The sequence below is a fragment of the Canis lupus genome, chromosome 21 (assembly GCF_048164855.1).
Source record: "Canis lupus baileyi chromosome 21, mCanLup2.hap1, whole genome shotgun sequence".
In the NCBI taxonomy this organism is placed as follows: Eukaryota; Metazoa; Chordata; class Mammalia; order Carnivora; family Canidae; genus Canis; species Canis lupus.
The window spans coordinates 9,312,360-9,331,685 of record NC_132858.1 but is presented as its reverse complement, the minus strand read 5'-3'; the positions used below and the strand labels follow the sequence as shown (position 1 = coordinate 9,331,685).

Genomic DNA, 19,326 nt, shown 5'->3' with positions numbered 1-19,326 from the left:
ACATAAACACACTGCTGAAAATGCGATTTGTTTGTTAAACCAACATTTCCTAAGTCAATCGAGGGGCTGGCGACTGGGCAGAGGGCCAGCACCTGCGTCCACCACCCCCTTCCACTGGCTTCAACAGGGTGGAGGCCCCGAGGCAGCTCCACACAAGGTTCCATGACCTCCAACTGTTCTGGCAGGGGAAGCCTAGTGCAGCCTCAGGGAAAAGATGCTCCACGTTCACCATGTCTTACCTCCTCTTCTCCTTCCTCACCCTCTTCAAACTGAAAAAAGAAAGGAAACAGGATTTAGGTCTCTAAAGCACAAGGGCAGCCTGACCCAGGCACAGTCCCTGTCAAGTGCCCCCACTGGTCAGGCCTGTGGGAAGCAGAAGCATGGCCCAGCCTCTGGGCATCCTGGCCCTTGATGCTGTGGGGCCATCTAGCCATGAGGCCTGCTGTGTTCATAGGATGCTGGGTATCTGAAAACCACTCAAAACAAGGCCTGAGGATGGGGAAGGGTGCAGGAATAAGATGGTCATCATGACACCATATTGGGACCCCTTGGGAAACTGGCTAATCTAAGCCAAACAGGAGCATTTTACTATGCAGATACATGAATTCCAATAGTATTTTATATCTCCTACAAGGGTATTTATTATTAGAAATGTGATAAAACCCTGGTGTTTAAGTGTGAAGAGAAGCCTAACACTGTAGTTGGTTGGTTGTGAATGAATTTCTTCTAGGTCCAAAGACACCACAGGTCAGACTCTCATTCAAACTCCACACATCAGACTCAGAACAAGATCAAACACAAAACAAACCTTATCGTTACTGCCTGAACGCCACGAGGGACATAAAAATTTAGTAGGCTTTTTCTTACAAACATTTTATTCGTTGGAGCCTGTCCTTAGTGACAGCCCACACAAAACTTCTAAGGGCTTAAGGGCTGGTGGGGTCCACACACCCCCCAGTGCCCTTCAGCCTCCGAGAGGGAAAGACCTTGGTCTGATGTCTTGTAGGGAACTACATTTTAGCTCAGATTGGAACTACCCTCCAACAGGCTCAAGCGTGGATCTTCTGAGGTTCTAAGTATTATCATTTCACTCTTGACGTGGAAGGGCCTAGAGGGTCCTGTTTCAAACACACCTCACAGTGACGTAGAACAGTGCTTCCACAGTGACTGCAGAGCTCATGGGAAAAGCAAGCTAAGCCTAGAGAACGTGGAAGACCCATTCCCTCCTGCAACAATGTCCAGCTGTTGTGCAAGGTTTCCAACATAGCAGACACCTGAAGTTTACCTTTATCCTAACATGCACTATGTAATGGTGCCAAGAGGTGCTATTTTATTTTATTTTTTTAAATTTTTGTTAGAGGTGCTATTTTAGAGAGCCTGACAAGTCACCAGAGTCTACCGTTAACCCTGTTTTCAGATGAGGACACTGCAGCACAGAGGCCACACAGCTATGAGTGGTGAAATTGGGATCCTGGTCTAATAAGCAGTCTTGAGTGCGGCTCCCCCTTCTAACCTCTAAACTACACTGCTCAGCAGCAGCACCCATACAAAAGGTGTTGTGAGTGAATACACACACAGTCCTAGCCAGTACTACCCACTCTGCATGCATTTGAAGTAAACCAATATATAATGAGCTGCACGTTCGAGTTTTAAAATTGATGGGTATATGATCAAAACTGTGGAGACCATGCAGTCTAGAGATTTCCACTGTGTGTCATCACTAGACTGTTTTGGCTACATTAAATAAAAACTAAACACTCAGTTGACCTCAGTTGCCTAGAGCTTCATTTTACATCCTCAAGCATCACATGGGGCCAGTCCTACCACACTGGACAGAGCAGGCACGCTGAAGACTGTTCCATCATCACAGAAAGTTCTACGGGACTGTGTTGGTCTACAATCTGCTGTGTCAACTTAATAACTTGAGCACTTACACGAGGCAACACTACACTGACTTGTGCGTGTCCATGTCAGCCTGCCCCAAAACTACCTCCCAGCCCAGGGACAGACAAAGCAGTTCCAGATTACACAGCCAGCCCACTCTGGATGGGCCCATTTGCACAAAGGAGAAGTGCGAGGAGCAGGCCCTCGTTGCCCCTGGGCACTAAGCAGCTCAAACCTGCCTGGCTCTGGCTGTCCCCATCTGAAGCCTTGAGAAACGTCTTAGAAAGGAAACTGAGAACCATCCAGGAAACCTAAGAGCTCTAAAAGCAAGGGAATAAATATCTGAAGCATACTTCTAACAGCACACTATAAGACTTTATTCCTACAAATCAAGACGACACGGTGAGCCGAGCGCAGGCTGGAATGAAGAACAATCTCAGGTGACCATCGAAAGCCAGCCAGCTAGGCTGTGCTCAGGCAGGGAGAGAGGAAGGAGGGGACTTTGCAACCACACCATCCTTCTGTGCACCATGGGTTTCAATTCTTTGGGGCCAGCACACCACAGGCTAGCACGAGTCCACTCTATCCTAACCTTTTGCTGTGGCCAGACTTCCGTAAATGAGATTTTCCTCCCATTTCCAAGTCACCCAAAGCTTATAGACCTTAAGCAGGACATGATGAGCACCTGGGGTCTTTTGAGGATGCTGTCCCTGGAGGGGGCTGGCACTCTGCTCTACGAGTACCCCAGAGCCCTGCTTGTCCGCCCTCCCCCGCCACCAGGGGACCCCCAGGGTCTCCCACCCACATACGTTGTCATCATCCTCTATGGCCTCCCCTGTGAAGTACAGCACAGCCCGCGGGACTATCCGCTCACGAAAGAAGTGTCCGATTTCAAAGTCAGAGGCTAATGTGAATTCCGAGTCTTCATCCTGAGGAGGTAAGACCCCAATGTTAACCTGTGTCCACCGGCGAACACCGCGCCCCCCACCCGCACCGTGTCCCTCACTCTGGGGGACCCAGCATTACTGAGAGTGGTGGAGCACACGGGGCTCCGCCCCACAGTGTAGTGAATACCGCACACCCCAGGTGTCAGAGGATTAAGGAGGGAGGAGGGACTGAATAGAAGGTGGGCAACTGCTCTGGAGATAATGAGATTCTGATGACAACACAAAGCTTACCAGTGATTCTCCATCCCCAGACGCTAGAAAAAAAAAAAAGACAAAACATACGCACGTTACACTGACAACCAAAACCTTTGCAAGCCCATGCAGGCAGATCCATGGAGGTAAGGTGGGACCATGCACAGCTGGAGCCCCTAATCTCCCTGTGGCCCCCACCAGACCTGTTCGGAAACCTGCTCAGGACACCAACTGGGGAAAAGCACTTTCCTTCCTAGTTTAGTGGTAGCAGGTGGAAAGGCCTATGAAGTGGCTCCAGACTGTGGACACTCAGCGCGCATTTACACTTTAAGGAGACTGTACCCGTGTCCTGCAACCCTGCAGGATTCTCTCGGGGGAGGAAGATCCTTGAGCCTTGTTTCTAAAGCACTGCACCTCAGTAGGGTCCACACTGTGTCCATTTGGAAAGGAGAAAGGAGAGAACACAGTGCTGAAGCATTCTTCCCACACAATGGAAAGACTCCCTGTGGGCAAGAGGGTGTTGCTGGTCGCTGCCCACCAAAGAGTGCAGCACAGGGGCAATTACACACACACACACGCGCGCGCGCACGCGCACAGTTGGCCAGACTCTGCTGCTGCACCAGAGCCTGACCCAGAACCGAGAGTGACGGCAAATACAGGAACTTAAAACCACTCAACAAAGCCCAGTGATGCTCAACTAACCACCACCATTCAAAACCCAGACTTTAGAAATGCTTGTTCAAGGCTCAGTCTTGCCAGGAGCGGGAGGCTTACCACCCTGGCCTCAACTAGCCCCTCCTGGCTTGGCTGCTCCCCAGGGGCTGGGCACCCATGTGTGTCAACACCACCCCTATAGCATGTTCCCTGAGCCTTGGCATGTGCGCACCACCACAGGCTAAGATTTGGGTCTGGGAACTCTGGCCTGGGTGCCAAGGACTTTGCTCATGTGACTTTGGGACAGGTCTTATAGATTTAAGGACAAGGAGGGCACCAGACCAGATTCCTTCATTTCAAAACACATTATCTGAATTTCAGCACCTTTTCCTTGCCTGCCCTGTCACTACTATGGTCACCTTTGATTTGTTTTCACAGAGCTCATCACTTGATATCATACATGACGACTTTAAAAATAGCTATGTTTACATGTAATTTATCTACCAGAGAGCTTAAGTGTACATTAATTACCCCAGGACATTTTCAGAGTCATAACCATCACAGGACAGTTTTAGAACCCCAAAAGTCACCCCCCCCAAATTCTGAGTCCACTTAATTTCATTTTGATTATTAAATTACTTAAAACCCAATCTTAAGAAACCTTCCAGCAAAGCCACTGCATTTAGGAACCAAAGCCCCTGTTTCATGGAGAATGTATGCAGGTGACCACCAAAGGGGATTCTCCAATACAAGGAAAAAACTTAACTACATTTTTGGCTAGTGTTACCACCAAACCAATACACATTTGCATCCTCTAGGATCAAAGACGAATCCCAGAAAGATACAGGGTGGAAGGGCGAATGTCGTAGCCTGAGAAGCCAGGGCCCTCAGCTCAGAGACAAAGTCATGGTCTGAGGCTCACACTTAAAAATGGAGCCACCCTGTGGGCAAGGGAGAAAAACTCACACGCCCACCAATTACCTGTGCCAGGGGCAGGCAGTTCTAGATTTCAATCACTTCGTGTTCACGGAAAATAAAGAGAGCATGTTTTCTCCTATTCTAACACTGCCAACCCGCCTGGCCTTCACGTTCAGGTTTAAAAAATTTTGTTAAGACTTCTCAGTAATTTACCCTCAAAACCTGTTGCTCAACCTTCACTTGGTCACTTTATTTTATTACTTAGGTGGAAAAAAAAATTAGTTTCCAAGCTAAGTCTTTCAAAAACAGAAATCCATGATCTGTAAACCCCTCAAGTTGTATCAAGTCACAGAGAAAAACAAAACTAAACTAAATTTATAAGAGAGAGGGTGGGGAATGATCCACAAGCTGCATAGGTGTAACTGGAGTACAACCAGGGACAAAGGCAGGGCTGTGGCAGGAAGGCCTGCCAGCATGGAGCTCAGGGCGCCCACTGAGCCCTCCCTCCACCCCTACCACTTCCGCACCTTGTGAGCACCAGCACCACGGCCCCTAGCATAGCAACTGTGTCTTTAGCAGTCACACTCACCAGAGGACCTGCACCGGACTCTAAGGGTAAGGCAAGGACTTCCCGTAATATATAATCACCATCCGCAACGCAACCCACTCACCTTTCAGTGGGCTGAAGAAGTTGAAAAAAGAGTCGTTGGGAACTTGTTTGGTAATTGTTCTCACTGTGCCTCGTCCCTTATGTTTCTGCTTCTTCTTGATTGTTTTGACTGTAACATTTTTCCCTTTCTTCCAATCAATAGCACACCTATGGGGACAGACAGCCATCACACATGCGGACACGGGCCATAAGAAACACTGACCACAAACACCCACGGTACCAAAGCACAGCTAGAGGACCTGGACAACGTAGGTAGGGAAAGCAGCCTGCCAGTCGGATCGGCACATCTACAAAGTCCATGTGAAGGCTGGACAAAGGGAAGTGGCCAGGTGACCTAGGCTGCCGCCGCGCTGGCTAGCAGCACTGCCTGAAGCTGGGGGTTCTGTGACCACAGTGGCATAATGCCCCCTCCCCTTGTCAAGTACTCGGAGGGTGTTTCCTATTACCAAGCCGGGTCACAGCTGGGCTAAGAGGCCCAAAAGACGCTCAGGAGCTTGCCACCTGCTGCCTCTGTCCAGACCCCAAAGCACCCTGAAGTCACCCACTCACACACCTGGATTCTCCAGGCAGGACAAGGTGGAGAGGCAGCAAGTTATAGCTGCACAAAGGACTGTCTGGGGTGGACACACTGGCTCCAGGCTGCTGAATGGGCCTTCTTGGGTGCAAATGCAAACCCTGTACCACTGCTCATCCCTCCATCACTGTGGACCCACTGGGAACCCCTGGCAGCATGAGACTGGTGTCTGCTTGGGAACATGCCTGGTAAGCCGGGCCTACGTGTCACCTAACAGCCTCCCCTTGGGAAATGCTCTCTCAGTCACTCTCACCACTCGAGCCTAGAAAGGTTTTAAGAAAGCTCTGGAACTGCTCATCTGGGAAGATTCAGAAGTACTTGTCCCATGAGTAAGGTAATTGTGCCAATTCAAAGACAAAACAATTTCCCAAACCACCTCAAACATACCAAGGGGAAAGAACTCCAAGCCACCTTCTCTTCCTGGTGATTTCCCCTGAAGTCACCAAGGGGCTCCATCATGAGTCAGATAACAATTAAACTGCCCCACCAATTTCCAAATCAAGCAACTGACCCATACTGCCCTTCATTGACTCATTTTCTTCACTCAACAAACACTGAAGATCATTTATCAGTTCAGTGAGGACAGTGTCATGTAAGGGAGCTTGAGGACCCAATCCCTCCATCTGATGAGGAAGCTGGGCCGCCAGCCCCCATGGTGGCACATGTGACCCCATGACACATTTCCCAGCACAGGCGGTCATACCCCCAAAACAGAAAGACTATTTAATAATTTAAATCTTTGTCCACTGGGCTTTTAAGAAGATTAATGACATTTTGCTTTATTCTTATTTTCTCTTACTCGTTAAGTTCTAAAATTATCTGTTTTTATTTCCAAAAAGAAGCTGAAATGGCATGTACTTACCCATCACAGTCAACTATTTCAGGACCTTCGAAGGAAAAGGGGTCGGCCTTGTCTGGTTCTGACTTCATCTTGTATGTTTTTGTCAGGACTGAATTAGTAAAGTAGTCGTTGGGTTCAAAGTGGAACTCTAATACAAAAGACTAAATACAAAAACTCAGGTCAGTCTACAGACCACCAGTGACAGACTATGAACGGCATGGTATGTACTAGAGACCAACTCCTCCCTGAGCAGAATGTCACAGAAACCACTACTGAAAAGTTCAACAGGTATGGTCACATATCAAGAAAAATATCTTTATTACAAAAAACAGCAGCATCAAGTCAAAACACAAATGGCAGGTGAGGGAATACCTGTCCTGCGTGCCCCTCTGAGGCACCCTCCCCAGCGGAGGTCCAAGCTCTCCTAGGGAACCCTAGCTTCTCCCTGCTGCTGCAGGGCCCACCCTGACAGAGGTGGGGGCCTGGACTGGGAAACCAGGCGTCAGGGGTCCAGCCCTCCGCCCCTTCTGTACTTGGGCTCAGGCACAGCACTGCCTTCTCTGCTGCGTGAAGGGGCCCCTCTATGCAGGGATGGGACAAGTTCATCTTTTGTTCAAAAGCACTGTATAATCCGAAGAGACAAGCATAAGAGGAACAATGGACGCAGGGTGTGTAGAAAGCAGCAGACACAAATAAAATCAAGAGGCAGTAGAGGGGATCCCTGGGTGGCTCAGCGGTTTGGCGCCTGCCTTTGGCCCAGGGCGCGATCCTGGAGTCCTGCGTCGGGCTCCTGGCATGGAGCCTGCATCTCCCTCCTCCTGTGTCTCTGCCTCTCTCTCGGTCTCTCATGCATAAATAAATAAATAAAATTAAAAAAAAAGAAAAAAGAAAAGCCTGGGAAGCAATCCCTTGCCCCGCATGGCCCACAGGGCCCCAGTAGCTCCAGTCTGGGCAGAAGCAGCACAGGAACACTACACTGTTGCTGCAGCTCAGGTACTAAGCTTGCAATTATTTCAAAACAAAGGGGAAAAAAAACACGATTCCAAAAAATAAAGTGTAAAAAATATGCGAAGTGAACCTTTGAGCCTTATAAAGGTCCACCTCTTTTAACCCAGTAAAACTATACTAAACGGAATCTAAACTGAGGAAACCACCCAAAATTTGAACAAATGATTTAGGTTCAAGTGTGCTGATCATAATGCAACAATTCAAAATAGGGTGGAGGTGGCAGCGGCATGTGTGGGCAACATTAAATAAATCATTTTACAGCCCACAGAGGCAGTAATAACTATTTCCCACCCAGCAGAGCCTATACAACATTGTCCACAGATGTAATTCCTCTTTGCTACAGGGTAAGTGTGGAGACCCTGAAGAGGAGAGGTGTGGTCACGGGAGAAGCAAACACAATGGCCCTGCTTCATTCTGAGGCTGGATAGTTTTTATCTCTTGTTCCTTTTTTTTTTTTTTTTTTTTTTTTAAGATTTTATTTATTTATCCATAAGAGACAGAGACAGAAAGGCTGAGGCATAGAGAGAAAGAAGCAGGCTTCCTGCAGGGAGCCTGATTCAGGACTTGATCCCAGGACCCCAAGGATCACACCCTGAGCCAAAGGCAGAAGATCAACCATTGAGCCACCCAGGCATCCTCGTTCTAGTTTTAATGTCTAAAATATTTCATAACAATTTTAAAAGGACAAAGGTTATGGGGAAACAGACTCCACAGTTGAGAGTTACTTCTACACGACAGATGTGCATTGTTGTTCTTTATGCCTCCTCACTCACAGTAAGTGCGTATGACTTTTGTAACGGGGGAGGTAACGAGGGGGAGAAAGAAGACTGGCTGGTGGTCTCCCAACACTAAGGCTCCTGTTTGTCTATAAATCACTGTAAGAGATGGAGGAAAATGCCAGACAGACTGAGAAAGAAAACAGACCCAGAAAATCACCAAACAAGTGTCTGTAAGAACAAAAGAAAAGAACTGAGCGAGAGGGAAAAAATAAATTAATAGTTAATAGATGTGAGAAAGAAGTGTTAGGGGAAAAAACGGACACAGAATCTTAAAAGAGCATGCACTCCACCACCACCCCACCCCCAAACACAAGCCAACAAGCTCGGGCTGCCCCATGTAGCCTCCAGGGGGTGCCATGGCCCAGCCTCCTGTTGATAACCAACAAGAAGGCCCTGTTGATAACCTGGTTAACCAGGTGCAGTAGGAAAGGGGTTCCCCTCAACCTTTGAGCTGACATCACTTCAGCTGGTGCCCAGCACCCCACACCCTCAGAGGGAAAGCTGAATGTCACCTCCCAGAGTGAGCCAGGCAGGAGAAGTGAAAGGGACAGAACCAGGGTATCCCCCTGCCCCTTGCCTCCAGTAAGTACCTGTAGGAGCAGGGAGAGACATCCCACGTACACTGGCCCTCATTCCTGAGCTGGGGCCATTGCTCTGCAATGGGGAGGGAGGAGCCAGGCCCTAGGTCCCAGGCTGTGTCCCCAGGACCTGAACCTGAGAGCCACGATGCAGTCAGTCAAGTGCCGCTGGAACTGCTGTCACACTGGAATGGAGCCCGTCAGCCACAGCCAGGCTAAGAGGCCACGAATGGTGCCTCTATGAGGACCCAGCTCACTCAGGTTGGCAGGCCCCATTCCCCGGAGGAAAGGAAGGGCTGGCTTCAGTCAGACTCCTCTCACTAGCCACTAAGAGCTGTTTTGTGACAGTCAAAGCAAGGACACGTTTTTCAGGTTTGTCTACCTGCGGTTATTTTAGGTAAAACTTAATAGAGGCTTCTTTCATTAGCATCTTGGGTTCCTATTAAAGTGCTGCTCGTATTTGAGTATATACCTACCATCCTGCTTTACAGACATTAGATCCTCACAAACCTGAAAGACACTTAGAACAAAGACATTGTCCCATTTGACAGAAAACAAGCTAGCTCAGGGAGTGGCAACTAAGTGGCAGACACCTTGGCAAGGGAGTCCACTGCTGCAGACTCCAGCACCTGCCACATGCAGCCCATGCCTCGGGCTGTCAGGCTATGCAGTGCTACTGGGCAAGGCCCAGGAAGGCCACGTGACAACATTCTAGTTCTTGGTGAGCATCTTCCTCAGGACCATCCTCTGCAAGTGTGTGACCAGGTTTGTATCCCCAACCCTGGCTCCAAGCCCCTCACCCTCAGTGCCCTGACCTTTTCTGATGCCAATCAGGAACTCAATCAGTACTCACCATTGGCTGCCCAGGGTCTGAAAACTTCACTTTAATATCCTGCAGGTGCTTCAAGATAGGCTCATCATATTCCTGATCATAAAGAGAAAAAAAAAATTTCTAGCGGGCTTTTTCCAAACAACACACACTACCCCCTTTGACTGGACATCAGACACAATCCCAGATGCTGGGAAGCAGCCCTGGCTGGAATTTTGGCCTCATCAAGTAAGAGCTCCTAGGAAGTCACCCAAATCTGTGCATGGACCACTGGGCCTAGGTGACAGCAACAAGGTGCCACTTCTCTCTGGCACAGAGCACTGGGAACCATCAATGCCAGGCAGGATGGGCAGGAGCCCAGCTGCTTTTACACTACCACTAGATGCCACTAAATATAGGATCGACCAAGCCTGCTGGTCCTCACATCTCTGAAGAGAGAACCAGAAACAACACCTAGGTCAGCAAGTTATGGACCCTGTTGGCCAATTTCCTGGTCTCCTGCCCTCACATCTTCCCACTTGTTCATTCACAGGAAGATGAGGAAGGGTTCTGAGTCTGTTGGTAAGTGCTCTAGGGGGGAGGCAGTGGGCCTTCATGGAGGTAGGAAGACTACAAGTCTGGCTCACTCTCAGAGGTACAGGTCTTCCCAGCAGCACTTTCAGTGTCAGGTAGCATGGAGGCTTCTAACAGTGAGACCCCGGCCCCAGGAGATCAAGACCACACATATGAGCTATTGGTCAAGTGCCTTTCCACCCCCCAGGAACAACTGCTAAACACAGAGTTAAGTGGTTAACAGATAAATAATTAAGACTGAAATCACTCTATTAGGTGGAAATTTGCTTACCTGGACTAATTCACTTAGCATATCTACATTTCTAAAGATGGTAAACCAGAACTCTGGAATTCCTTTGGGGTTTGGCTCCTCTGCTGTTGCTGCTTCTTTTTCTGCTATGACTACTTTATTTTTCACATCTCCCTAAAAAAAATAAGAGAGAACAGAACACTTACCACAAAGTAATAAACTTATATTCAACCGCTTAATGCAAAATGTAAATTTCAGAGTCCTGCACACACTTCTATCAAAAACTGTATTCTTTGCATCTGCATCTCCAAGACCACCATGCATGTCACATTTTTAAAGTGACTTTAAGGAACAAAGCAATCAAAGCATTCCATTCAGATGTGATTCTGTGATATAATTTTATTTTATTTTATTTATTTTTTTTATTTTTTTTTGTGTGATATAATTTTAAAAGATGGTACAATACCATCAAACTTGGGAAAGGTGCCAAGTGCCAGCTCTATGAGATGTTCATCTTGGGACAATCAGCCACCCAGACTGGAGGACTCCAGTGCCCTTGGCAACAAGGAACGCCAACTGGTGTGTACATCCACTGGTAAGGAGGTGGCTATAAATGTCTGCACAGAAACTCCCATGCAAACATCAGGGAGATGACTGGACAAGCATGTGCAGAGGGATCATTTCTAACATCAGGGCCCAGGGAAAGGGCAGGCCCAGGGAGGTCAAGCACAACACTAAATGGAACCACTTTAAGTGCAAATGCTTCATCACATGGGATTCTTATGCACAAATGATCATAAGGAGCTTTTCAAATTAACAGAGGCAGATCTTTCTTGAGCAATAAGGAAATGATTCACAACTAGATTCATCCATAGCCACAGCTTCAACCAGGCCAGTTCTACAATATATTTGAAAGATCAAAAACATACGGTCACTAAAACTAACATACACTTCAAAAAAAATTCTCTAAAAAAATAATCCTGATGGAATGGATCATAAAAAGGATAAAAATATAAGTTGCTTGTCTTCCAAACAAGAAGCAGGTGGACAAAGTTACCCCACAGCATGCTGGAACTTTCTGCGACACTGGAATAGGATCTGCTGAAGACTATGAGCAGGTGATGAGAAGCTCCCAATCCCAAGTGGCTGGGTGCACTGTGGCTCCTTCACTACCACTGCTAGTCCTAGAGAAGGGTGGCCCTGACCATGTAGTGAGTGGAGACAGAGGTGTCCCCTCCCCTTGTGGGGTCTGGCTTTTGTCCTGATGGAAGACATCTCCTGAAGTTTTCAATTCTGTTTGTCGGATCCCACATCTCACTATCCTACAGCATGGAGCTGTTTAGACTGAGAAGGGAAATCACATCTGGTTCATGGTATTAACTGACTGACACCAGGCTGCCAGCTGCTCAGTGCTCCAGTCATAAGGAAATCTAAAGGACCAACCTCAGGGTGAAACAGCACCTAAAGTTAGGAGCTCTCTGTTCTTGGTGACGGCATACCATGGATTAAAAAACGTTCAGGTTTCTTACCCCTAATAGCACTAAAACAACACAAGACGCACTCATTCAAAAAAAAAAAAATACTCACAGCCAATTTATCTTCCTCTTCATTTTCACTGTGCCACTCTGACTCCGCATCTGTTGGCTCAACATCACCAGTGATGAATTCCCTTCTCTAAGTAAGAACGAGACCTTCTTAGAGTTACAGCAACTCAGAAGTTCATTCAATTTGCAAATATCTGTGAATACCCAATGCTTTTATAACTTCAGACCCTAAATCTTAGGGTTTGAAGGATAACCATTCAAGGGTCCCCCACTCCATAAGCATGGAGGTCTCCCCTGAAGAAAGCTCTGCCCCTGCACACGCAACGTATGAGAGAGCTGCCCACCTTGTCGAAGAGAGGCTGGTACAGCGCAGCATACTTCCTCTCCAAGTCGTGGACCTCCTCATAGAACTTGGCTTCTATGTGGGCGCACCTCACCTGAAGCTGTTTCAGTGCATTGATCCTTCTCTTCACAGCTTTAGGCAGACTGAGAGGAAAGGAAAAGTCAAACATCCTTATGGCCACTAAGTAAGGCAGCGTGCTTTTCAATCTTCTTAAAATAAATTCAGACTAACAGAATTAACATCCTTATTATAGAAACGAGCTCCTACACATCATTAGAAGGATAAACATCCCAAAAGGTGGCAGGGAGATGCAGGCGGATAAACCACAAAAGAAAAAACACAGGTAAACATGGAAAGAAGGTTCAATCCCACAAAATGTCCAAAGAATGTTAATTTAGAAGAACCACTGTCTGCTCCTCACCAAGTTGGCAATTAAAAAAAATCTCCCAGGTTTGATGAGAGTAAGGATAAAGAAGCCCTCTAACCAACTCATGCACTTTCAAGCAAAGCTGAACCTGAATGTTCCTTGGGTCCAGTAACTCTACTTCAAGAAGTTACACCAAAGAAATAACCAAATACTTATGCCTGAGATGTCCACTGAGGCATTATTTGTAAAAGTGAAAAACTGGAAATAACGACAAACTGAACAAGCACAGCTTATCCACAATCATGTTTTCAAGGAATATTCAGCGCCCAGTGGAGGTTCATGCTGACACACTAAGGGGAAAATCAGACACGACACAGACAAATGGGGTCTGTTCCCTTCGAGAGCCAGGTAATTTTGAGCTTCTTTGCTTTTTCATACTTCTCCACAAGCAGAGTCCATGATGGGCAGAGCCGGACGAGGGGCTTAATCCTACAACCCTGAGATCATGACCTGAGTCAAAATCAAGAGTCGGACAACTAACAACTGAGTTGCCCAGATACCTCAGTACTTTCTGTATTCTAAAAATATTTCAGTTTGTATGCATTACTTAAATCAGAAAAAGCAAAAAATCCTTTTTAACCCATCAAAATTATATGTTTAACCTGAAGCCCTTGTTCACTATGTACAACAAAGAGCAGATTACTGGGCCTCATCACAGCCCCCACAGCCCCCATGGATGGCATCCATATGGGCTGAGCCCTGAAGGCAGGGCGAGCACTAGCCTGGGCACTCAACCCTTCCTCCAACAACACACAGCACGGTGTCAGCTGCTCCTATGCACAGTACCGTTTAGACAGTACACCAGCACAGCCTTAAATCACAAAGGGCCCCTGCTACCCTCCCTATCCACAGCTACCTCAGGGGAAAGGTTCTCTACCAAGATACTTAACTAGGCCCGTCTCTAGGACTGCTGGCAGGGTAAGGTGGAAGCACAGTGGGGGCCGAATGAAATGGCAGACATAACAGAACACCTATATTTCTTTTCTGAATTAATCACACAATTACAATAACCTCTTATCTCACTCTACCTTTCCAATGGAAAAATAACAAATGATTTTAAGCAAACTGAGCCCTACTATCCTAAATCCAGCTGTCCTCCAATCAGTTACAGTAACTCCACACCGTCCTCCCAGCGGGCACTGACCATATGGCATGTACAACATGGAACTAATTCTATTCCATGAAACCTTGCCCCTCCCCGCAGCATTTCCTTTCCACAAACGCCAACCCACCCGCCCAGAGTCTAGCCAGAAAACTAGAGACCATTATCATCCTCACCTCTCCTACTCCCAGGCAGTATCACCACGTCCACCTGCGGAGAGCAGGGAGTGGTTGCCTGGGAGCCAGCAGGGAGCCAGCACCCCACCCTGAGCCCTGCCCACAGCCGTCTCTTCTCCCCCTACCCCCACCCCAGGCCTGTTCTTCTACCACCCACTGAGCCCAGGGGCTCTTCTTTAGAACCCAGTGCACGGTTCTCAGTACCCAAAGTCTGCTCAATAAAAAAGACACTTACTCCTGTTCTAAGGAACCAGGAAATCGGTCTTTTCCCCTTTGTTTCTTAAAGTTGTACTGCATCCCATGAATAGCATACTTACGTCTCAATGTAACTTGAAGGAGTATGGGCGACATTATCCAGCCGTTCCTGTAAAGCTGCCAAAACTTGAGGATTCTGCATCACCTGATCAGTGAGCTTTTCTATTAAGAAGTAAAAAAACAAGGCCAAAAATTTAAAATATGCCCAACACGGAACAGCCAAGGGCTGAAAATCATCAGTGCACATCTACCCAGCTTTATTTACTTTAATTTCTAAATGCAGCAAGTGGTTTCTTAAAAACATGTTTTAAAAAATACTTAAAATTTATTTTTTTTAGATGGGGAGGAGCTGAGGGGGGGAGAATCTCAAGCTGACTTCCCACCTAGTGAAGAGCTCGACACGGGGCTCAATCTCATGACCCTGAGATCATGACCTGAGCCAAAATCTAGAGTCAGATACTTAACCAACTGAGCCACCAAGGCACCTCTTCTAATGTATTTTAAAGGCATCTGGCCCCATTACTCAGCCGAGCAGGCGGGTCAGCAATCCACTGAAGGCCCAGGGCAGTTCTAGTTCTTGCTTCAGCTGTTTATTTATTTATTTATTTTTTTATTTATTTATTTTTTTGCTTCAGCTGTTTAAATCTCTAATCTCCCAAACCAAGATGTCCTCACTTCTCAGTCCAGGGGCCTTCTCTCCCTCAGACCTGAAGGGCCCAGAAGCAAGGACAGGGACAAGGTGACTGTCCCTTGGAGGAAATCAGTGCGCACTTGTGGCCCAGCTCACATCCCAGGAAGCCCCCTACTCGCACTGGTTCCCAGTGTGCCAGATGGGCAAGCGCTCTGGGCCTCCACCTTAACCTACCCAGCCTTTCTGCCCAAACTCGCCCCCTCATGAAAGTCACTGGCCTCCTGTGCCATGTTTGTGTTGTTTCCCAATGAACAAACAAGACATTGAGGGGGAAGGAAGGGTCCTTCACTTAACCAGAGTGTGGCAAGACACCTGGCCCACGGCACAGTCTCAGTGTTTGCTGAGCTGATGTCTACCTCCTGACACTGTCCAGGAACCTGAACTTAGCACCCTCACCAGACTCATAAGGCACCTGTAATCTCTCTCTGCCTTTTGTATAGAAGTGATGTGGGCAAGCAAAGGATACGAAGTAGGCAAATGAATTTTAACATTTTAATTATTAACAACTGCTAACATGAAGCACGGTGTATTTAATCTATATAAATGTGTGTACATAAAACATGAATGTGTGCAGTATGTAAAAAGTACACGTGTACACAGACACACATCTCTCCTCTACCTCTGGCCACTGGAAGGCATAGAAACGTCTATATTCTGATTTTTTAATCTCTCTCTAAAAGGAACAGGGCCCCTTGGAGAAATAAATGGTAGATTCCAGGTCCAGAGCAAGAAAAGTTCAAGGAAAAATGGAACATCACTTAGCATCACAAAGCTACAAAGTACTTGAAACTGATGGGGACATAGCAAAAGGACACAGAAGCCAGCCTGAAGGGACCTGCAAACTGAGACAATTTGCACACTGAAAAGAATACTGATGGCAAGCGAGCAAACACTGAAGGAGAAATGACCTAGGAATATACAGTAACAGCAAAGTGGGGGCTGGGAGAGTAGGGAGGGAAAGCCCATCTCTGACAGATGTAACACACAGCAGGACGACCAGAATTAGAGAAACGCACTCATGCAACCACCAGTGCCATTCCGGACTCTGCAAGGATCGTCATCACCACTAGTGGAGGACAGGGTAGTCACAGGATGACCGGCAGGCCACTTACTAAAGGGACCCTCACTACGGGGAAGGGTGCCAGACACGTGCCTCCACCAAGTCCTCTATCTCAGTATCCCCGGCCCTTGCGCTTCCCCTGCATCAGGTCACCCATGTGGCAGTCTGAACCTAATGAGGAGGAAACAACCTAATGAATCCAAAGCCTGGGCAATCCATAAGACAGCGGGGCACACAACCTGTGGATGTGTCACTGCAGGGTAGGATAAAAAGGTGGGAGTTCTAGAATAAAGGAGACAGAACTAAATTCGGGACGTGACCTTTGGCTGGCCCTGGGCCTGAGTGTGGGCAATGGTTAAAAAGGAACAACCGAGAAAAGCAGGGGAAAAGCAACAGAACTACATATTGGCTAACAGCGTCCTGTCAACCCCCGCCTTTCTTTCCTTTTTTTTTTTTTTTTAAGGTTTTATTTATTCATGAGAATACACAGAGAGGAGAGAGAGAGAGGCAGAGACACAGGCAGAGGGAGAAGCAGGCTCCATGCAGAGAGCCTGACGTGAGACTCGATCCCAAGACTCGATCCCCGATCTCCGGGATCAGGCCCCAGGCCAAAGGCAGCACTAAACTGCTGAGCCACCAGGGCTGCCCAACCCCCGCATTTCTTGGTTGTGGTCACAGCATTGTGTTTGGGAGCATTCATCCTAGTTTTTAGGAAATTTACACAAAACTGTTTTAGGAGAAAAGGGTCAGGATACCCACAACTTGCTTTCAAACAGTTTAAGGGGGAAAAAAAAAGTATGGATATATACATTTTAAAATGGAGGATAAAAGAATACATCTATGAATTCATGGACAAAATGATATGAAGCCTGGCATTTGCTTCTAAATGTTTAGGGAAGAAGAAAGAACACAGATGTAAAAGACTGGTCACTGGCTGACAAGCTCCAGTAACGGGTGGCAGCAGGGACCAGGGGACATGCTAGTCACCCTACTTCTGGAAAGCCTGAAGCTCCTAGCATAGGAGTTTTTAAACGAAGTACCATTTCCCACTTGACCAACTCTAACTTCCCTAAACCTTTGAAGCACAGTAACCCTTCACCTATATTATTGCAATAAATGTTTCAAGAATGGAACACACTCTGCTCTGCACACAAACTCAACTGTTACTTTCCCCACGGGCAGTGAACTGACCTGTGTTACTTGCATTTTTAGCAGCCTCCAAGGCATCTGAAGGAACACCATCTGAAAAACTAAAGTACATTTTATAAATTATTACTATCAAGAAGTTCCAAAAACAAACAGCACAAGGACATTAACATATTAAAAAACCTCTACAACGCCTTCATATTTGGACAGAGCTATAGATGCACAGGTGTATCTACATAAAAAAAAAAAAAAACTATTTAACAACCCCTCATGCCCCACCCCCCGCCACACCCCATAGTTCTCATTTCCAACCCTGACCAAAGCTTCTTAGTTTTCATTTCTATAGTTTCTTTCCCCCAAAATCTGCTCCCCACCCTCAGACCAAACCCACTAGCCAACTAACATGCATGCTATAGTTTGGTCAGCTGCTAAAGGGATCAAAGAAGAGCCACCTTACCAAGTTTTTAGGACACAATGCCCACTGTGGCTCTGTAAGCTCACCAAAGTCTCTACAAACAATTAAACTCCACAAAAACAGCTGTATCGGTTTTCAAAGATGTCTGGATAGAATTTCTCACCAAAATTAAACCATGTCAAACACTACACAAGACTAACATAACCTTCAGAACAAGCCACAAACAAAATCTATTTTTCATTTGACCACTAGAGGCTATACAATGTAAGGATGGTGTCAAGTTAATCAAATGACTTCACCTGGGAGGTTTAAGGCCTGCAGAGCAACATGACTGCTTCCCATAAAAGGTTTTCCAGTATCAATATTTGAGACACTTCCCATGTTGTGAAGCAGTTTCTTCATGGGCTCAAACACACCCGGGGGGGGAGGAGGGGGTGGGAGGGGCGGGGGGAGCCATTCAACCAGAGCTTCTAATGATATTCACTGACTTGGCTCATGCTCATCAAACTTAAACCCCAATAAACAAAATCCATTTTGGCTTACCTGTTATCTGCCATCTGAATGTTTTGATCTCCTAAGAATTAAGAGAGAGTTGTAATGATTAACATCACTAAATATTCCCAAAGAACTTTTCAGGGTGTGTGTAGCAGCGGCTATCTACTATGGGGGATGAGGGTCTACACCAGGAGGAGCAGGAAGGAACTTTCTAGAGTAATGGAAATGTTCTAAATCTTGGACAGACTATTGGGTTTCTCAGTTTTATATATATATATATATATATTACATATATATTTACATATATTTACATATGCTACTTACCAAATTCATCAAATCTTACACTTAGGATCTGTGCATTTCAGTGCATGAACACTTTACTCATTAAAAAAAATCTTTTTGGTGCTAAAATAGAGCTCAGAGTAAGATTAATCAGTTCTAATTTTTAATTTACCTTCTCTAATAAGCTTCAGCAATATGGACATATTTATGCTACTAGGTCAATTATTTTGGAACTATTCAAAGTATTTACTAGTGCTTATATGGTCTTTCACATTCTAAGTCACAGGAGAATTTTTATTTTTTTAAACTAGGCTCCATACCTAGCACACAGCCCAACATGAGGCTTGAACTCACAACCCTGAGATCAAGACCCAAAGAGTTGGGTCTGAGACCAAGAGTTGGATGCTTAACCAACTGAGCCCCCCAGGGCCCCCAGGAGGCTACTTAAAATTTTACTTTATTTAATTTAATCTATCACTCCTACACTGAAGATGGTAGTGTTTGTGTAAAAACAAGGTGTGACATACACCAGTACAACCCACTTTTACGAGACATATATAACAAAGGATTATCTTCAAGTTAGGTGGTTTTCTACTTATAAACATTAAAGCTAGGTTCTAGGACACTTACTCCTTACAAAGAACTGGATATTAGGGAAATTTCAAAACCGTGTCTAAGTGCATAGCTGAACAGAGGTGGTGAAGCTCCTTCATC

At 46.5% G+C, this 19,326-nt stretch overlaps 1 protein-coding gene and 1 non-coding gene across 9 annotated transcripts in view; both read right to left on the bottom strand.

Moving 5' to 3' along the window:
* Positions 1-19,326, bottom strand: part of NAP1L4 (nucleosome assembly protein 1 like 4) — a 42,008-nt gene that overhangs the window by 6,506 nt on the left and 16,176 nt on the right. For all 8 annotated transcript variants that reach the window (XM_072790374.1, XM_072790368.1, XM_072790375.1 and 5 more), the window contains 12 exons: positions 18,379-18,409; positions 17,466-17,524; positions 14,586-14,685; positions 12,565-12,706; positions 12,264-12,350; positions 10,719-10,850; positions 9,899-9,970; positions 6,702-6,841; positions 5,267-5,412; positions 3,063-3,085; positions 2,694-2,813; positions 240-269 (listed from right to left, as the gene is read on the bottom strand). In XM_072790374.1, the coding sequence (XP_072646475.1) occupies positions 240-269; positions 2,694-2,813; positions 3,063-3,085; positions 5,267-5,412; positions 6,702-6,841; positions 9,899-9,970; positions 10,719-10,850; positions 12,264-12,350; positions 12,565-12,706; positions 14,586-14,685; positions 17,466-17,524; positions 18,379-18,392 (1,065 nt within the window). In that variant the 5' untranslated portion in view covers positions 18,393-18,409. The remainder of the gene's footprint in view (positions 1-239; positions 270-2,693; positions 2,814-3,062; positions 3,086-5,266; positions 5,413-6,701; positions 6,842-9,898; positions 9,971-10,718; positions 10,851-12,263; positions 12,351-12,564; positions 12,707-14,585; positions 14,686-17,465; positions 17,525-18,378; positions 18,410-19,326) is intronic.
* On the bottom strand, positions 9,161-9,283 carry LOC140613657 (small nucleolar RNA SNORA54). Its single transcript, XR_012014559.1, has one exon. It is a non-coding gene; the product is annotated as a small nucleolar RNA SNORA54 (small nucleolar RNA).